Below are 15,636 nucleotides of genomic sequence, written 5' to 3' on the forward strand. Positions count from 1 at the left end.
TCATCTGTCATGTCATTTCATGTGAGAAACAAAAGTCTAAAGTTCTTAATTTAGTGTCTAAATTGAAGACTTCTGCTTTAAAATTAGCAGATACATTCACTTTATCGAAAGTTTATGATAGTGCTCATGTGCTGCTCATCCACTCATATGCAGGGTGTGTTTTTTGACTCCACGGATATTTTATAGGTGTTTTTGCAAACAGGTTCCTCAGCAAGGTGAACATACTTTGCAGCTAATAATGAGATTTAGAAGTCTAACAAAAATTTGATCAATGACTTCTTTTACTAGAGCCTTGGGGGCAGTTGTCTGTATGGCAAAGTTTGAGGCAGCCCCATTTTAATGCACCCCCCCCCCCCCTCTCTCTTTTTCTTTGACCTTGAAAATCGCGCCTAATTTGAGTCGAATTTCAATGCTCAGTCCAGGCAATATTGAAACTGAGAGGCCAGGAATGCATAAAAGGTGGCTCCAATATCATATCAGATGACCATGCCCCATGACGAAACGCGAGGCACAGTTTGAACCTTAATGTCATATCCAGTTGCAGGGTACATTGATATGGCGCGTTTTACATAGCAAACATCTGCTGCAACATGCAATATAGGATTTGGTGCGGCATGCCACCATTCAAACTTCACTGCACACTTGATGTCACAGGATGTTCGCGTCTGGAGTAGCAGCAGGGCACACTCGGTTTCGGTATTCCTTGGGTTGGGCGTTCAAATTCGATTACGAGTACCTCAAATAGTGTGATTTTCATAATTAAAAAATGGAATTGCTATAAAATATGACTGCCCCCAAATTTTCTATATAAACAACAGCCCCCAAACCTCGAATTGAAAAGTTAATAAATTTGTATTAATTAGTATTCTGAAATTTGCATTATTAGCAGCAAGGCATATCTGCCCTGCCTAGGAACTCCTTCAAAAACACTGTTTGCTACGCTCCTAGCCTCTTTATATATATATATATATATATATATATATATATATATAAAGAGGCTAGGAGCGTAGCAAACAGTGTTTTATATATATATATATATGCATATGCACAGTCGAACCTCGATATAGCCAGAATTCAATATATAAAATCACGTAGAAAACGCGTCAAAAACTAGCACAAATCAATCAATGAACCAATCGTGGCACAATAGATACTCACATGAAGCTTCAAACAAAGTACCGTATTTACTCGCATAATAGGCGCACCCCCAGTTTGGTCGCGGAAAATTTGATTTTTTTATTTCCGCGCGTAATAGGCGCACCCCGAACTTGGCACTGTGATCAGTACCGCATTTACACTATTGCAAGCCGACGCCCTCCTGCCCCTCCATCTCAGGTGAAAAAAAAAAAAAAACGCAAGCACATTTCACAACCCAAGCTTATCAACGCATTTGCGGGACTACTAGTCACATTAGTGTTGCTGCCGTCGCCATCCGTCGCAGCTGCTGAGGGCCCACAGCACATAGAACATCGCGAAAACTAGTTCTTCTATTAACTACCGACACCCCCCTCCCCGAACCGCCGCGAAGCCAGCTAGCACGACGACCTAACGCGTCCGCAGAAACAAAAAAAGAAAAAAAAAACGCATCATCGAGCGAAAAATAATTCTTCCATCAACTATCAATAACACCCCCCTCCTCTCCAAACCGCTGCGCGGATATGAGTGTTTCGCTACCTTCGCTTAGGCAGCTCGGAAAGCTGGGCAACTCTCGGAGGCAGGGCGACTCGACACAAGCGACAGTGCCATCGCCATCAATGCTGACACAGGCAAAGAAAAGACAAATCGCCACATCTCGCCATTTTGCAAACGGCGTGCAGTTCGTGTGGTCGCGTGTTCCGCAATGGGCAAGTACGGCAGCTACACGGCTGCATTCAAACTGAAAGCTGTGCAGTATGCACTCGAGCATGGGAACCGTGCTGCAAGCAGGCATTTCAGCGTCGGAGAGACAAGCATTCGCTACTGGCGAGGTCAGCAAGAAAAACTTCAGGCCACAAAGAAGTCGCGACGGGCCTTCCGCGGTGCGAAGTCGGAAAAGTATCCGCAAGTTGAAGATCAACTAGTTCAACACATACGGGGCCTTCGACAGGACGGTTGTGCAGTGTCTCTCGACATAGTGCAGACGGAGGCGCGCAGAATTGCCCGAGCGCAGGGCATCGAAGCGAAAGACTTCAAAGCAAGCTCCGGATGGACAACGCGCTTCATGCGACGCCACGGACTTACCCTGAGGAGGTGCACAACGTTGTGCCAGCGCTTGCCCTCAGCATACGAGGACAAGGTACTCGAGTTCCACCGTTTCGTCATACGGCTCCGGCAGCAAAAAAACTTCATTTTGTCACAAATAGGTAATGCAGATCAGACTCCTCTCTGTTTCGACATGCCGAGGAATACAACAGTAGAGGAAAAAGGTGCACGGAGTGTGCTTATTCGAACATCTAGAGCTGAAAAACAAAGGTGTACTGTCATGTTGGCAGTGACTGCGGATGGGCGCAAACTACCGCCTTATGTTATTTTTAAGAGAAAGACGCTCCCAAAGGGAAATTTCCTTGAGACATACACGTGAGGGTCCAAGAGAAAGGTTGGATGTCCGCGGAATTGATGGTAGACTGGGTCAAGACCGTTTGGGGCCGGCGGCCGGGCGGCCTGTTGTATCCGGCCATGCTCGTTTTAGACAGTTTTCGCGGGCACCTTGTACAACGTGTACGAGAGAAGTTGTCAGAGGTGCGTATGGATATTGCAGTGATTCCGGGAGGCCTCACTTCCGTGCTGCAACCTTTGGACGTTTCCCTAAATAAGCCTTTTAAGGACAACGTTCGAAGGCTTTACACCAATTGGATGGCTGGAGGACAGCGTCAACTAACCCCCGGTGGCAAAATTAAGAGGCCGCCTATGGAAATGCTGTGCGAATGGATCGCGGAAGCTTGGCGAGAGATATCCGATGACGTCGTCAGGAAAAGCTTCAAGAAGACTGGGATCTCCAATGCACTGGATGCAAGCGAAGACAACATGCTGTGGAGCTCAGACAAGGAAGACGAGTCTCCACCCGGCGGTGATGAGGATGTTCTCTCCGACTTGGATTCGGACTCTGAATAGTCTTAATAAATTTTACGTGTGTTCAGTAAACGTCTCTCGCCTGTTCATTAAAAGGTAAGTAGGTAGCTTTTATTTTCCCTTTTATGCTGGATTTATTGGTGAATTATGTGAGAGTAGCCATATTCCTGACATATGTTAAAATTTAAAGTGCGGGAATGCGAGTTGAAAAAATTTCGTAAATTTTACCCCGCGTAATAGGCGCACCCCGAACGTCGAGCCGGATTTTCTGAAAAAAAAGTGCGCCTATTATGCGAGTAAATACGGTATTTATTTCGTTCGCTGAAAGTACTGAAGCAGCGTAGCCTGCTTCATATTGGCAACCGCGTGCTTGACCACGGCGTCCTCAACCTAATCCAAACGGTCTACAAGAGACAGTCCAGTGCCTTCTATTGCGCCGCAGTAGCGGCGTACAACGGCCAAAGCAGCTACAGCCTCAGTTGCAGTCACTTCTGCAGCGATCTCCACGTCTGTTAACTCTGCCACTGTTCCGGTGCTGTCGTCACGGCCAACGAAGTCCTCAATGCACATGCTGTGTGGCTCAGCACCGACAAAACGCTCAAACTGGCTCCAGGCTTCTTCAAGCTGGCATTCTTCCTCTGTGCCATCCAACGTCAAATCTTCGGTTGCTTCCTCGGAAGCTTCTTCAATGCGGGTCACGAAACCCGTATGCCGAGAGCAGTGAACTTCTCGGCGCCGAGAATGAATGCAAAGTTCTTGGCCTTCTGCTGTAGCATTGGTCCCGATAAAGGAATATTCCAGGCCATTATGTCGATAAACCATTTGTACAGCGCCTTCTCGACGTCTTCAAAGGCAGCTTTGCGCATCTGCCGCGAGCCTGAGTGCTGGTTCTGTTCCACCTTGGCCTTTATGTCACTCTTATTTTTCAGCAGAGTGCTCAAAGTACTCGTTGGGATGTTGAAAGCTTCGGCAATGCTTGACTTCTTTTCTCTATTTTCAACGCGCTGTATCACTTCCAATTTCGCAGCAAATGTCAGGGACGTCCGCTTCTTCGCGTTTGCAGCCATCACACCAACCACGACAGGCCTAAGCCACACACACACTAACAACGACTGGCATAGCACAAACGGCAGCACCGAGACGCACGTGTCCTTGACGTTGTAGTCGCCGCGTGCGTACGCCGCTACGTTCAAATGGCGCCCTCAGCGCAACAGATGTGGGCAGCTGTCGTACGCAGCTGTCTGGAACGCCGATCGCGCCGCCGCGATCTTCGAGAGTGTTGCGGGAAAGCTCGCCTCCTGTCAACAGAGCGCACTTGGTCTAGGTAAAGCCCCTTAATCTCCCAAAGTAGCGCCATTCACTTCCCTCCTATTTCGCTCGGCGCCACCTCCACGGTGGCGCTGCCAGTGGTGGGCCTGCCGTAGCAGATGGCGGCTAACTCGCTACGTGAAGAAATCCGCGGAAAAGCTTGTTCGAGCCCTGCGGAGCAGTTTTTTCAATACAGATGTTGCTTCGTCAGTTGGTAACTGGCCTTAAAAATGTCGTGTTGGAATTGTGGAAGAAATAGAGAAAAGGACTATTATTCAAGGCGTATTTGAGGCGTAAAGTGCGCAAAGTGCGCGCACGTTGAGAGTTCATGTTGCTGAAACATGACGCAAGCACGCGGTGTGCTCAAACACGCGCGTAATTACCAAGGTTTCAGGTTTTGACAGCGTGAAAGTATGTGTACGTGGTTTCGTAGGTTCACTTATGTAGCTGTAGGATACTTTTATTCGGCCGGCGCGTGATATTCCGACTGTCTGCGGTCAGCAATGCCTGGCAACAGGGCCACTTTTTCCATTGCGGGGTGCTTTGGTAATCGTGACGATAGATTGTTTCTTTTTTTTTTTTACAAGTACTGCTCCAGGAGGGCACATGTAACGGCTAACGGAGGCCTCTGAAGAGCACGTGGCATTACAATAAAGCAGGGGGCGCAGGGAGTGTTAGCATACAAGATCAGCTGCCCGCTATAGCGGGCAGCCTATCTTATACTCCCTTGGCATGCACAGGCTTCGGCGAGCCCCATCCAGCCCTGGAGGCGCCGTCAATAGTATGAAATAATGACACGTTGTTACAACTAGTAAATAAAATATATTGAAGAACTACAATCGCGCTGAGGCACCAACTTCTAAAGCAGCGCTGTGCGCCCGCGCGATAATTATGAAACGCCAACAAGGAATTTACCTCCTTTGACACCATGACAACGACTGGAGGAGTCAACGACCGACTTTCCGGACGTCCGATAATTTGTACGGCTTCACAGCACCACCACGTGTCCCATAGGGTCAATGTAAAAGAATGACTGAAATTTCGGATGCAAGAACCCTTCGCCGTCCTATTGTGTGCACTTTTTTCCTTGACCGCAGGCCCGAAATGGCATTAATCAAAGCCACCACCTTTGATTTTGATCACCTTGCCGCCTCGAACCGGTGCTCTCGCATGCAAATCCACTGGCAGCCGTAGCTATCACCGTGGCAGTGCTTGGACTAGTTGCTTCTATGTTCGCTATCAAGCTTCTTGCCGTTCAGTTCAGACCTCGCGGGGCGAGGCCGGAGAGCAAGCGCCTCGCCGCTCCGATCATGCCTGTTTTCCTTCTTTTTCCTTTTTCCCCCTTCCTGGTCGAAACTTTTTTGAATGCGGCACATAAATCTTCTACAATTTGTTTCTGACATGAAATAACTTACAGAATAAAGTGACCTGGAAAGAGTGTGTGTTATAAAACATGGTGCGAAATAGTAAATCGTTGGCGTGATTTCTACTCGGAAGCGGTGAGCGCAGACGTGCAGCAATCGTCTATACGAAGCGGCTCGCCTGACTGGCGTGTCTACTCATCACTACTAACAGCATCAGGAAAACTAATTGTATTTTCACTTAGGAGCAACATAAATATTTTGACATTGATTGTGCTGATAAATTTAGGCGCCTTATTACAAGCTGCGGACGCATCCCAAGGGCTTTCGACCCCGGATAGACGGCCAGCGTGTTAGGCCTACACTGTCTCCCAGCGACCGCAAGCTCGCCTGGCATGGTCGTTCGCTTCCATTGGCGCCGATGAAATAAAATGTTCTGCAATTTAAGCGTGACATAACTGTGTACACATTGTGCCGACTAACATAGGCGCTTTCTTATGAGAGCTGCAAGTGATATTGTCACAAGCGCCACCGGTGTCGGATTCGATGGTCGAACGAGCTATGCCTGCCGGCTCCTAGCCATTGGTGGCTGTCAACGGTGCCGACACTGTGAACGCTTACATCTACCTTACATCTACTGTTTTCGCTAGACGTGTTTATATTGTCATCGTTTGTTTCAAACAAGAGAGCTGTGCAAATACGTTTGCTTTCACTTTCTGTTCGAAGTCACGCAGCATTCCAAGCTTCCATGCAGGGGCGCCGGTTCTGGGCGGAGCTACGCGCCGCTCGCTCATTCGTACCATGTGTCCCGAATCGCCACATGCGGCAAGTCGCACACGATATGCCGTACGACGAATCGCACATAAAATCGCACCATGTGTCTCTGGCTTCAACAAGCATGGGAAGGGGCAATTGTCATGGGACACAGTATTTATTCCTTAATTATACACGTGTGCATCTGCCATCTTCTGTCACAGTACAAGCACCTTTATGCCTAATAAGTGTACTGGGAGTCCTTAAGAGCTTTTTCGGATGTGTCTGTGGCGATTTTGAGCCCTTAAGGTCATGCATTCATTTTTTGTCATTCTCCCTTTTTCTAACTGCCCGGTTTTTCGGGAATTTTCGTGGCCCCTAGGGTGTCCGAAAAATTGTACGTTGACTGTACAACTGACCAAGAGTGTGCTTCAAATGGTCCGTGGCGCGAACACAAAGGACCTACACAGTAAGGAATGGACAGGAAAGGAAGCGTGCCGCCACTTGTTTGAAGGAGCTTGAACTAAAAAAACAAAAGTCTTGGCTGGCATCGAGATGCAGCAGTCCTTCATCCAAACCAAGATAAATTCTTTAAATTAGTGAAATGAAACTCTGAGGTGTTGTGCGGGGTCTAAGAGTATGTCAGAGCAGTTGACGTTGACTTAATTACTAGCTGTTGAGAGAGAATCTCACTTGTGACAAAGTTCGTGCCTCATACCAATGAACTTGCTATCAGTTGATGAAATGGCTCATATTCGAAAATATTTGCTTCGGTATGAATCTCCTTTTTATTCGTATTTGAAAATGTTCAGCTCGATTTGCAATGGGTTTTACCATTCTTTTCAAACATATTTTATTCAGAAGTGCAGCTTTTTGGGCTAGTTGGTTCGTTGCATCAATCAAAAAGACATAGCGCTGGATTGACACAGACGAGAAAAACTACAGGACGTGCGCTCCTGGACATGCACGTCCTGTCATCTTTCTTGTCCTTGTCAATGAAGTGCTGTGACTTCAATTTATCTTTTATTTGCGGTGCATTTTACTAACCCCTTCCTTCTGTTTTCTTTTTTAAATAAAATAAATGCTACTCCTTACTATTCAAACTGGAGTAAGTCATTTTTTTTTAACATGCTTACTAGAGAGTGACAGCATCGGGTGACATGGTGTCAGCCCGTCTTGACATAAAACAAAGTGCTGTTTCACTTAGGGCATTTCGCAGAGGCATTCATGGAAAACCTGGAAAACTTGGGGAATTTGGAAAAGTCAACTTGGTAGACACCCTGAATGCAGCCATGATGTCCTTTTACTAGCCCGGTGCCATGCACCAGGACACCAATTGCCTATTACGCCATCCCGTATGTGGACCCACCTGATTCCGCTGGCCATGATTCCAACATCTGCGTCCTTGCCACCTCCAGCTTGAGTGATATATTCCATCAGCAGCTCAGCGATGCAAACTTGCAGTCCATCATCGATCGTCTACGCTTTAATCACTCCGACCTGTCCCTCCACCTGTTCGTGCTCCACCGCAATATTCTCTAACATCGCAATATCAACTCCGACGGTCCTGAGCTTCTGCTCGTACGGTGAAACCTCGTTAAACTGTTGTTGGCTGGAGCTCGAAAAAAGTATGTACTAAACGGTAGTGCTGCTTAACTGAAATAGCATGAGATCGCCCACTTACCTGTCAAAAATGGAACTCGGAGAGAGTGCGATGAAAGGGGAAAAACATACAGTATTTATTCACTTCACGCGACAAAAGTGTTATTTTCGTTTGATGCCGCAGCGGCCTAGCAGCGACGACAGCAGCCTCGAACTTACTGAAGCTGCGAGTCAGCTTTTCAGCCAGCCCCTTCTTCTCGGCTAACACTCACATGGCGGATTCCTTGTTTGCGTTGCATGTTATCCGTGCACATGGGTGGTAGCACTGCAGAAGTCGCAGGGTGCCTTCTTCATTACGGGGTGCTGTTCTCGTCGCAACGATTGCATTCATGAGGCTGACCTAACGGGCCGCTTCTGCCACTGTCAGGCCTGAATCGCCCATGCTGTCTCTTTCCGTGCCGTCCTCATCACTGCCGCTAGTCTACACTTTGGCAACAACAGAGGCAATGATGGCGAAAAGTTGAACCTCGTAGCTGGCATCTCTTCGCAGTCGCAGCAGCACTGCCGAGAAACTTGTTCGCATTCCAAATGCCACACGCTAGTCAACAGTACACCCCCGTCGCGTGCCGGTGCCAACTTCTTCATGTCAAGTTCGATAGCACGAACAATATCAAATTTTTTTTCTATGCTGAGCACCCGGTGTCTTTTGTATTCGAGCTTCAGCATGGCGCGAGTCCTTGTTTGCTTGACGCCAGAACGCTCTCTGGCACGGTGCCGAAATGATGTTGATGTTGATGTGACTTCACGCGCAAACGCACAGAGTGCTTGGAGGCCGTTCTGATCTCTGAGGCTTGTTCTGCCGGGCCGCCCGATAAAGACGGCGCACTGCCGTGTTTGCGCAACAAAAAGTGGAAACGCTACGGGTTAACCGATACGTATGCAATGAGCTGGTATGGTTTATGCAGATAGAAAACACATTGTGTTCAATGGCCGCCAAGTCGGGGATTTGACTTTACTACTTTTAAAACGAAACTACTGTTTAAGCGGGTACGGTTTAACGAGGTTTTACTGTAGTACCACGACCCTCCGTTCTACTCTTCTCCACCAGCTCCATGATGCCCCGGCAGCCAGCCACCTCGGAGTATCCCGTACATAGACCGCGTGCGGCGTCAGTTCTTCTGTCCAGGCCTTTACCATTCTGTGCACCGGTACGTTGCTGATTGTGAGACCTGCCAACGCCGCAAGCGTTCGTCCTTGGAATCTGCAGGGCGATTTCAGCCTACAGACATTCCAACTAGGCCGTCATACTGCATCGACCTTGATCTCGTTGGACCATTTCCGACTTCGCTTTAGGGGAACAAGTGGATCGCCGTAGTTACGGACTAGGCAATAGCATCACACTGGCACTGCCCACCAGTCGCACCGCTGACGTTGCAGAATTCCTGCTTCATGACGTCATCCTCCACCACGGCACTCCACAGCAGCTGCTGACAGATGCAGTCGGCATTTCCTTTGACAAGTTGTTGACGATATTCTTCGCTCATGTTCCAGAAGTCGCAAGCTAACCACCGCCTGCCACTTGCAGACTAATGGACTTGCAGAACGCCTCAACCGCACGCTCATCATGATGCTATCCATGTACGTTTCAGTAGATCACTGTGGTCGGAACAAAAGTTTGCCTTATGTGACATTCGCATATAACTCGTCTCACCATGATAGAGCCGCCTTTTCTCCCTTTTATTTCTTGTTTGGCTGCCACCCTACATTGCCCTTTGAGACAATATTTCCATCAACTACATACACTTCTACAGAATATGCCCGCGACGCTCCTGTTCGTGCTTAAATGGCTCAATACGTAGAACTGGACCATCTCTACTTCGTCCTTCTTTGAACCACTTGCCGCCACGTGACAAACACGGTGACAAAGTGTGCATCATCACAGTTATAACGCAGAAAAGAATGGTGGGAGTGGCAAAAACTATGTTGGGAAATGCTTTTTGTGTCTTTCTTCTTGCTGGTATGTATGAGGACTGTGTGGTCCCTATCTTAGCAACCATGGATTCTTCCTTCTTTGGTCGGAATGGTGGTTGCAGCAAGCAGTTGTCTCCTTTTTATTCACTGTGTGGGATGCAATGTTATATCATTGTGGAAGCTATTGGCAAATTGGATGAAGGATGCTTAGACTACAGTGCACTTGCTAACTTCAATTTATTTTGCTGTGGCCAATGAGTACCTGGCTGGCTCACCTGTTCACCTGTTGCTCACCTGCAAGTTCTTCCTGTGGGCTTCGAGTGCAAATATTTTTGCACAGAATGATGAAAACTGCAGTTTCTGCACAGTTTTAGTGCAAATTTTATTCAAGGTTAACAGATTTTTTTTACGAAATCAGTAAATATTAGTTTTCTTGGTCCATTCGATAATTTACCATTCACAATTTGAACAATTTCTACAGCCCTGTAAAATCTGCATTGGAAGAACTTCATGTAGCATCTTGTGTACATTGTCAACATACTTATTAGCATGTTGGCCATTATCTCGTTCTCATATTGTAAAGCCATTAATTTGGGAATGTCAGGAGGATGTCTTGCGATGACTGTTATGGCTAAGGCACAAAATATTCTGTCATAAATGCTGTTGCGACGCCGGTGATGATTTTGAGCTTGCCATATTGCAAGGCAATGCCCTTGACTAAAATGACCAACCCTTTCCCTACCGGAAAATGGTGGTAAGCGAAGCTTGTCCTGCATGCACCTTACCTTTGTCATGGTTAAGTAAGCCACAGGTAACGGTGCCGGATTGCTTCAGACTCCCGGTCCCTCAGCTGGAGATCTTCTCCTTGCTGTCGGATTGCTTGGGCGGCTCTAACGGTTGGATTGGTGTGTCGACGGCGAGCCCTTTCATGGGCGAGTTCTTGCTGCCGCTCGTCGAAGACTGCCTGTTTCTCCAGGGAACACTCAATGCATGGGCATCCCATCCGTTTTTTGATACTGAACTGAATGGAAATGAAGCCAGCACAGCGTGTGCGAAACCCTTTCCTGCCGTGTCCCTCCTCGGCGAAAGCGAAACAGCTCTGATTGGTTGCGCACAAAGTGCGGGCATGCGCCTATGCAGCTGTAATCCTTGCTAATGACTCGTGCTCCAGCGCCAGCACAGCTGTGAACTCGTCAAACTACCCTTTCCCGCAGCTGCTCTGGTTTCGGAGCAACTAGGCTTTTTTGCGTGACCAGAACGCTACCGAAACCTGTGCGCCAATGCAAGCATCGCTTGATAGAGCGGGTCCAAAGTTTTCTTATAGAGTCCACACTCTGTAAACTTGCCAAAAAATTTTGAAATTCTGAATTTATTTTGTATCTGTAGCCTTTTTATGGTTCTGAGAATGCAAGAAGTGTGGTGCAACTAATTTTTTTATGGGCAGGTTAATTGGCGCCTGAAGGGGTGATGCATTATATGTGTGTGACAGACAACCATATAAAGGCAGGTCATCCCAGGTAGATAGTAGATCCATTCTCAGTGCTCTGCATGTACACTGGTGCACATAAAGAGTCTGAAGGCCAACTGTTTGTGGCTGGCAATAGCTTACTAGTCTTCACTTTCTTTGTTTCTTTTTTTTGTGATACAGTGTGTGTTTCCGGTGTTTAATATGTTAATGTTTGCTAAAACAAGTAACATGTTAGGGATAATGTTGTGTTGTCTGTGCACAGCATTGCTTATTTTTTGGTGCCTGTTCTGTTCAGAAAAGCCCGGAAGATGTCAGCAACTTCGATGAAGAGTTCACGTGTGAGCAAGCAGTCCTGACAGCGCCCAAGGATCCCCGCCCCCTCACTCAAGAGGAGCAGGCACACTTCAAGGATTTTACTTACACCAGTGGCTGGTGCTGAAGAGCTCCACATGCCTCTACCTGAAAGCCTTTCCCTCCTCTTGCTGTATCTTCCTGTCATCGGGCAAAACCTAGAAGCATGTGGTGCTTCTGTACAACAGGAAATCAGCACTGAGCATTTCAGGAAAAAGAAAGTGGGCTCATTGTGAACAACTGCTGAGATATCTTTAAGGAGACTGTTGATCAAGGACAGCTGTAGAGTTTGGGGTCTGGTCGGGTAGTGTGTGGCATTATTGCTTTGCATTTTGTGAGCGCGTGCTGCCTGCCAGTGTGCTTAACGCCCAACATCAGTACTGTGCTTGTGTGCTAAACAGGTTTTGCATATGATATCCTCCCTTGAGTGTCCTGCAGGCAAAATGTGTGGCATTCTGCTTTGTTTTTTGCGAAGTAGGGCAGCTAAGTGACAGACTTAACGTGGATATCTGCAGAAAAATAAAGCAATTATGAGCATGACTTTCTTCGCTGTTTCCTGATGGCGTAAGAGGTTGACATAGAGGCCTGCTTGACCTGCTAAGCAGCAGAGTAAATGAAGTGCTACTATTACCCTTTCCTTCATAGAAACCACAACTTGTAGAAAGGTGTTCCTGGTCATGTTGCTTAACTTAAGAAAAGCAAGTCTTAGCTTGCACAAGCTGCACTCACTGGTGTGTTGTGAGTCTTGTGACAGTACTTGGCCTTACTTTGATATTTGTCGCACCTTCATGATCTCGTGTGTCATGCCTGCTGTGGCTGTGTCCTTGATTTTGTGTGTAATAACTGTCAATTAGCAATTGTGTTACTGGTGTTGTTTTCGGATGTTTGTCACTGCTGCATGTTGCACTTCAGGTCACACACACACTTCGTGTATATCCACAGAACAGCCATAAGCATTAAGGTTTCCTTGCTGCTTTCACAGGAACTTCACACAGCCCTCATGAGCTGTCATGTGCATGGGTGCTTGCAAGTCGCCATTGAGTTTTCACACTGCAAGATTTGTGCTTAAGATGAAGCAGTCATGAATTTCTCTGCATTGGCTGGCTATGTATGCTGCTGTTAACAGGCAGCTGCAGCTATTAATTTTCAAATATTAATTGCTTGAGCTGCTTGCAGAGCCAGCTAGCCTTCCTCAATATGTTTAGTCACTGCTGTGTCAGGCTTCATAGCTTGTTACATTAATAGGCTAGTGGGGTTTGTTCATGTAGGAGTTGGCTGCTGGTGAAGTCATGTCGGTTATTGCAATTCTTCATTGAGAAGAGTGAACTCTGCTAACACAGCGGCAACACTTACAGAATCTCAAAAGTTAACTGATTCTTGTGTGCTATTAAAATTTAAAAGCATATACTCCCGTGCTGCGTGATATGGGTGTTGCAAGAGGTGCAGGAATGCAATTTTTGTGCCTTTTCTTTCTTTGCACGTTGAGTACAAACTGGTAGCATGTTACAATAGGACGAATGACCTCCCTCTTTGCTCATTGCAATGAAACCAAATGAAGGGGCCAGGCTTGCAAACATAGCCAACACCTTTGATGTGTGCCTTTTAAAAGTGCTTTGGAAACAAACATGCTCAAGCAGTGTGAAGGAAAAAAGACGGGGGTGGGTAAATGCTCATTGCTGTTGTGTGCAAAGAGGGCATTTAATAATCCTGTTACTTGAGCCTATGTAACAGGCCTTAACTTATGCTTCAGTACTGCCAGTAGCCTCGTACACAGTGGGAGGCATGCTGCTCTTTTGCTCTGAAGTTGGTTAATTTTATTTCGTCTTTTATACAGGGTGTCCCAGCTAACTCTTGCCAATATTTTAAATTATTCAGATGTGCTATAGGAGGATGCAGCTAAAGGCAAATTGTTGACCCCATTGTGGAGCAAATCAAAAGATTTTCAGTAGAGCAATTGAACAATATTCTGTGTAGTTGCATAATTAGCCAAGATTAATTTGCTTTTCTTAAGAGAGAAACTTCCAATGAGGAATCTGTGGAGCATTTTAGGAAACATGGTTCTGCAGTATTCAACTTCACACCGATTGTGCAGTTACTTTTTTCTGTGCCATAAAGAAAGACCACATAATAGTATTAAAAATGTGACAACCTGCTTGCATGCAGTGATTGCAGTGCTTCCAGTTGGGCAGCATGAAAAAGAACTGCGCTTTTGAGTTAGTTCACTGCCAATGTGTAAGTGACAGGGTGGCAACAATTTCCGGTTCCTAATTCTGTTTATCACTACCTGCTGCTTTTGGCCGTGCAGCCAAGATCAATTGCTGGAGTGAATTTTGAAGCAAATGCCTGCATCTCTGCCATGTCACTTTCTTATTGGCAGCACGCAGGGTTAAACGTGCTGTTCGCCCATGCGTGGCATGTTTGAGAACACTGCGATTTTTCATACCTCATGGGCTTTTTTTATAACACGGAAAAAATAATTGTGCAATTGGTAGGAAGTTAATACTGCTGAATTTCCAACACTCGACAACTCCTTATTAAAACATTTCTTTAAATGTAAGACTTGCAAAGTTTAACTTCGACTAATTATGCAACTAAACGGAATGCAAAAATTGAATTTGCTTTATAATGTGGCCAATAACGTACTTTTAGTTGTGTCGTCTTATAGTATGCCCTGTAGCTAAAGTTAGCTGGGGTGCCATGTAAATAGTTCTAAATTGTGACCGCTGTGGAAACATGGGCTGTTGAGGATTCTTTAGTGAGAGCACCCTTGCTTCCTGCTCAAACCTTGGCACTGCTTCAAGTCATTTCTGTAAGACGTGCACCTTAAATACTCATGATAGGCAGCACTGCAGCTTGCTGTTGTAGTTTATGCACCGGCTCAGTACAGAGAGCACTGCGTGCTGCCTTTGTTCTTCTTCTGTAGCAGTGTTTTTGTCTCAGGATCAGTAACTTGTGTTTTTCTTTCTTGGTAAAGGGCATGAACATTGCCTTTCTTCTGCACTCTTACACCAGTATTTATGATAGTTGCATAGTTGCTGTTGCACGAGCCTTGCAAAAGCTTTCTTTTTTCTCCTGCCTTCATGTACTGCATATTGTATACTGTCTCTCTATTCTGTTATTGCTCATTTAGGAGTGTCTTTTTCTTATTGCAATAATCCTCCCATGTACTTGAAATCTTCAGTGGGGTAAAATTTGTTTAAACTACCTTGTTTGCACAGTTATAATAAGATGGCTTGCTAAAATAATAATTCTAATTCTGCGCTTTAAATGTGGTGAGATCTTCAGCATGGTAAAATTTGCTTAAACTACCTTGTTTGCACGGTTATAATAAGCTGGCTTGCTCAACTTTTATTTCTAATTTTGCACTTTAACTGAGATCTTCAGTGTGGTAAAATTTCTTTAAACTACCTTGTTTGCACGGATATAATAAGATGGCTTGCTAAAATTTAATTTCTAATTTTGCACCTTAAATGTGGTGAGCTGAAATGCCAGGCACAATGAACCTTTGTGAGAACATCAGCCCTTGAATGGCCTAGAATAGCAAAGGCAACTTGTCTGTGTCTTAAGAGGCCTTCTCAAAAAAAAAAAAAAACATTTTTTAAATATTTTCACTAGATATCTGAAAATCCGTCCACTTATAGGGCATTACAAGCACATTTCGAATATGTCTTTAGTTTCTGTGTAGCCTAGTTATGTCCTACACAGTGGAAAAATGGAGTAATTTTGTGAGCACTTTATTGTGTAATAAATTTTCGCAAAAAGCTTTGTGCTGTA

The 15,636-nt window shown here is 45.9% G+C and overlaps 1 protein-coding gene across 4 annotated transcripts in view; it reads left to right on the forward strand.

Moving 5' to 3' along the window:
• Nucleotides 1–12,402, forward strand: part of Pkn (serine/threonine-protein kinase N) — a 135,228-nt gene extending 122,826 nt beyond the window's left edge. For all 4 annotated transcript variants that reach the window (XM_065436713.1, XM_065436711.1, XM_065436714.1 and 1 more), the window contains one exon: nucleotides 11,807–12,402. In XM_065436713.1, coding sequence (XP_065292785.1) covers nucleotides 11,807–11,950 — 144 coding nt within the window. In that variant the 3' untranslated portion in view covers nucleotides 11,951–12,402. The remainder of the gene's footprint in view (nucleotides 1–11,806) is intronic.
• The last annotated feature ends 3,234 nt before the right edge of the window (nucleotides 12,403–15,636 follow it).

Source organism: Dermacentor albipictus, chromosome 1 (assembly GCF_038994185.2).
Source record: "Dermacentor albipictus isolate Rhodes 1998 colony chromosome 1, USDA_Dalb.pri_finalv2, whole genome shotgun sequence".
Taxonomy (NCBI): Eukaryota; Metazoa; Arthropoda; class Arachnida; order Ixodida; family Ixodidae; genus Dermacentor; species Dermacentor albipictus.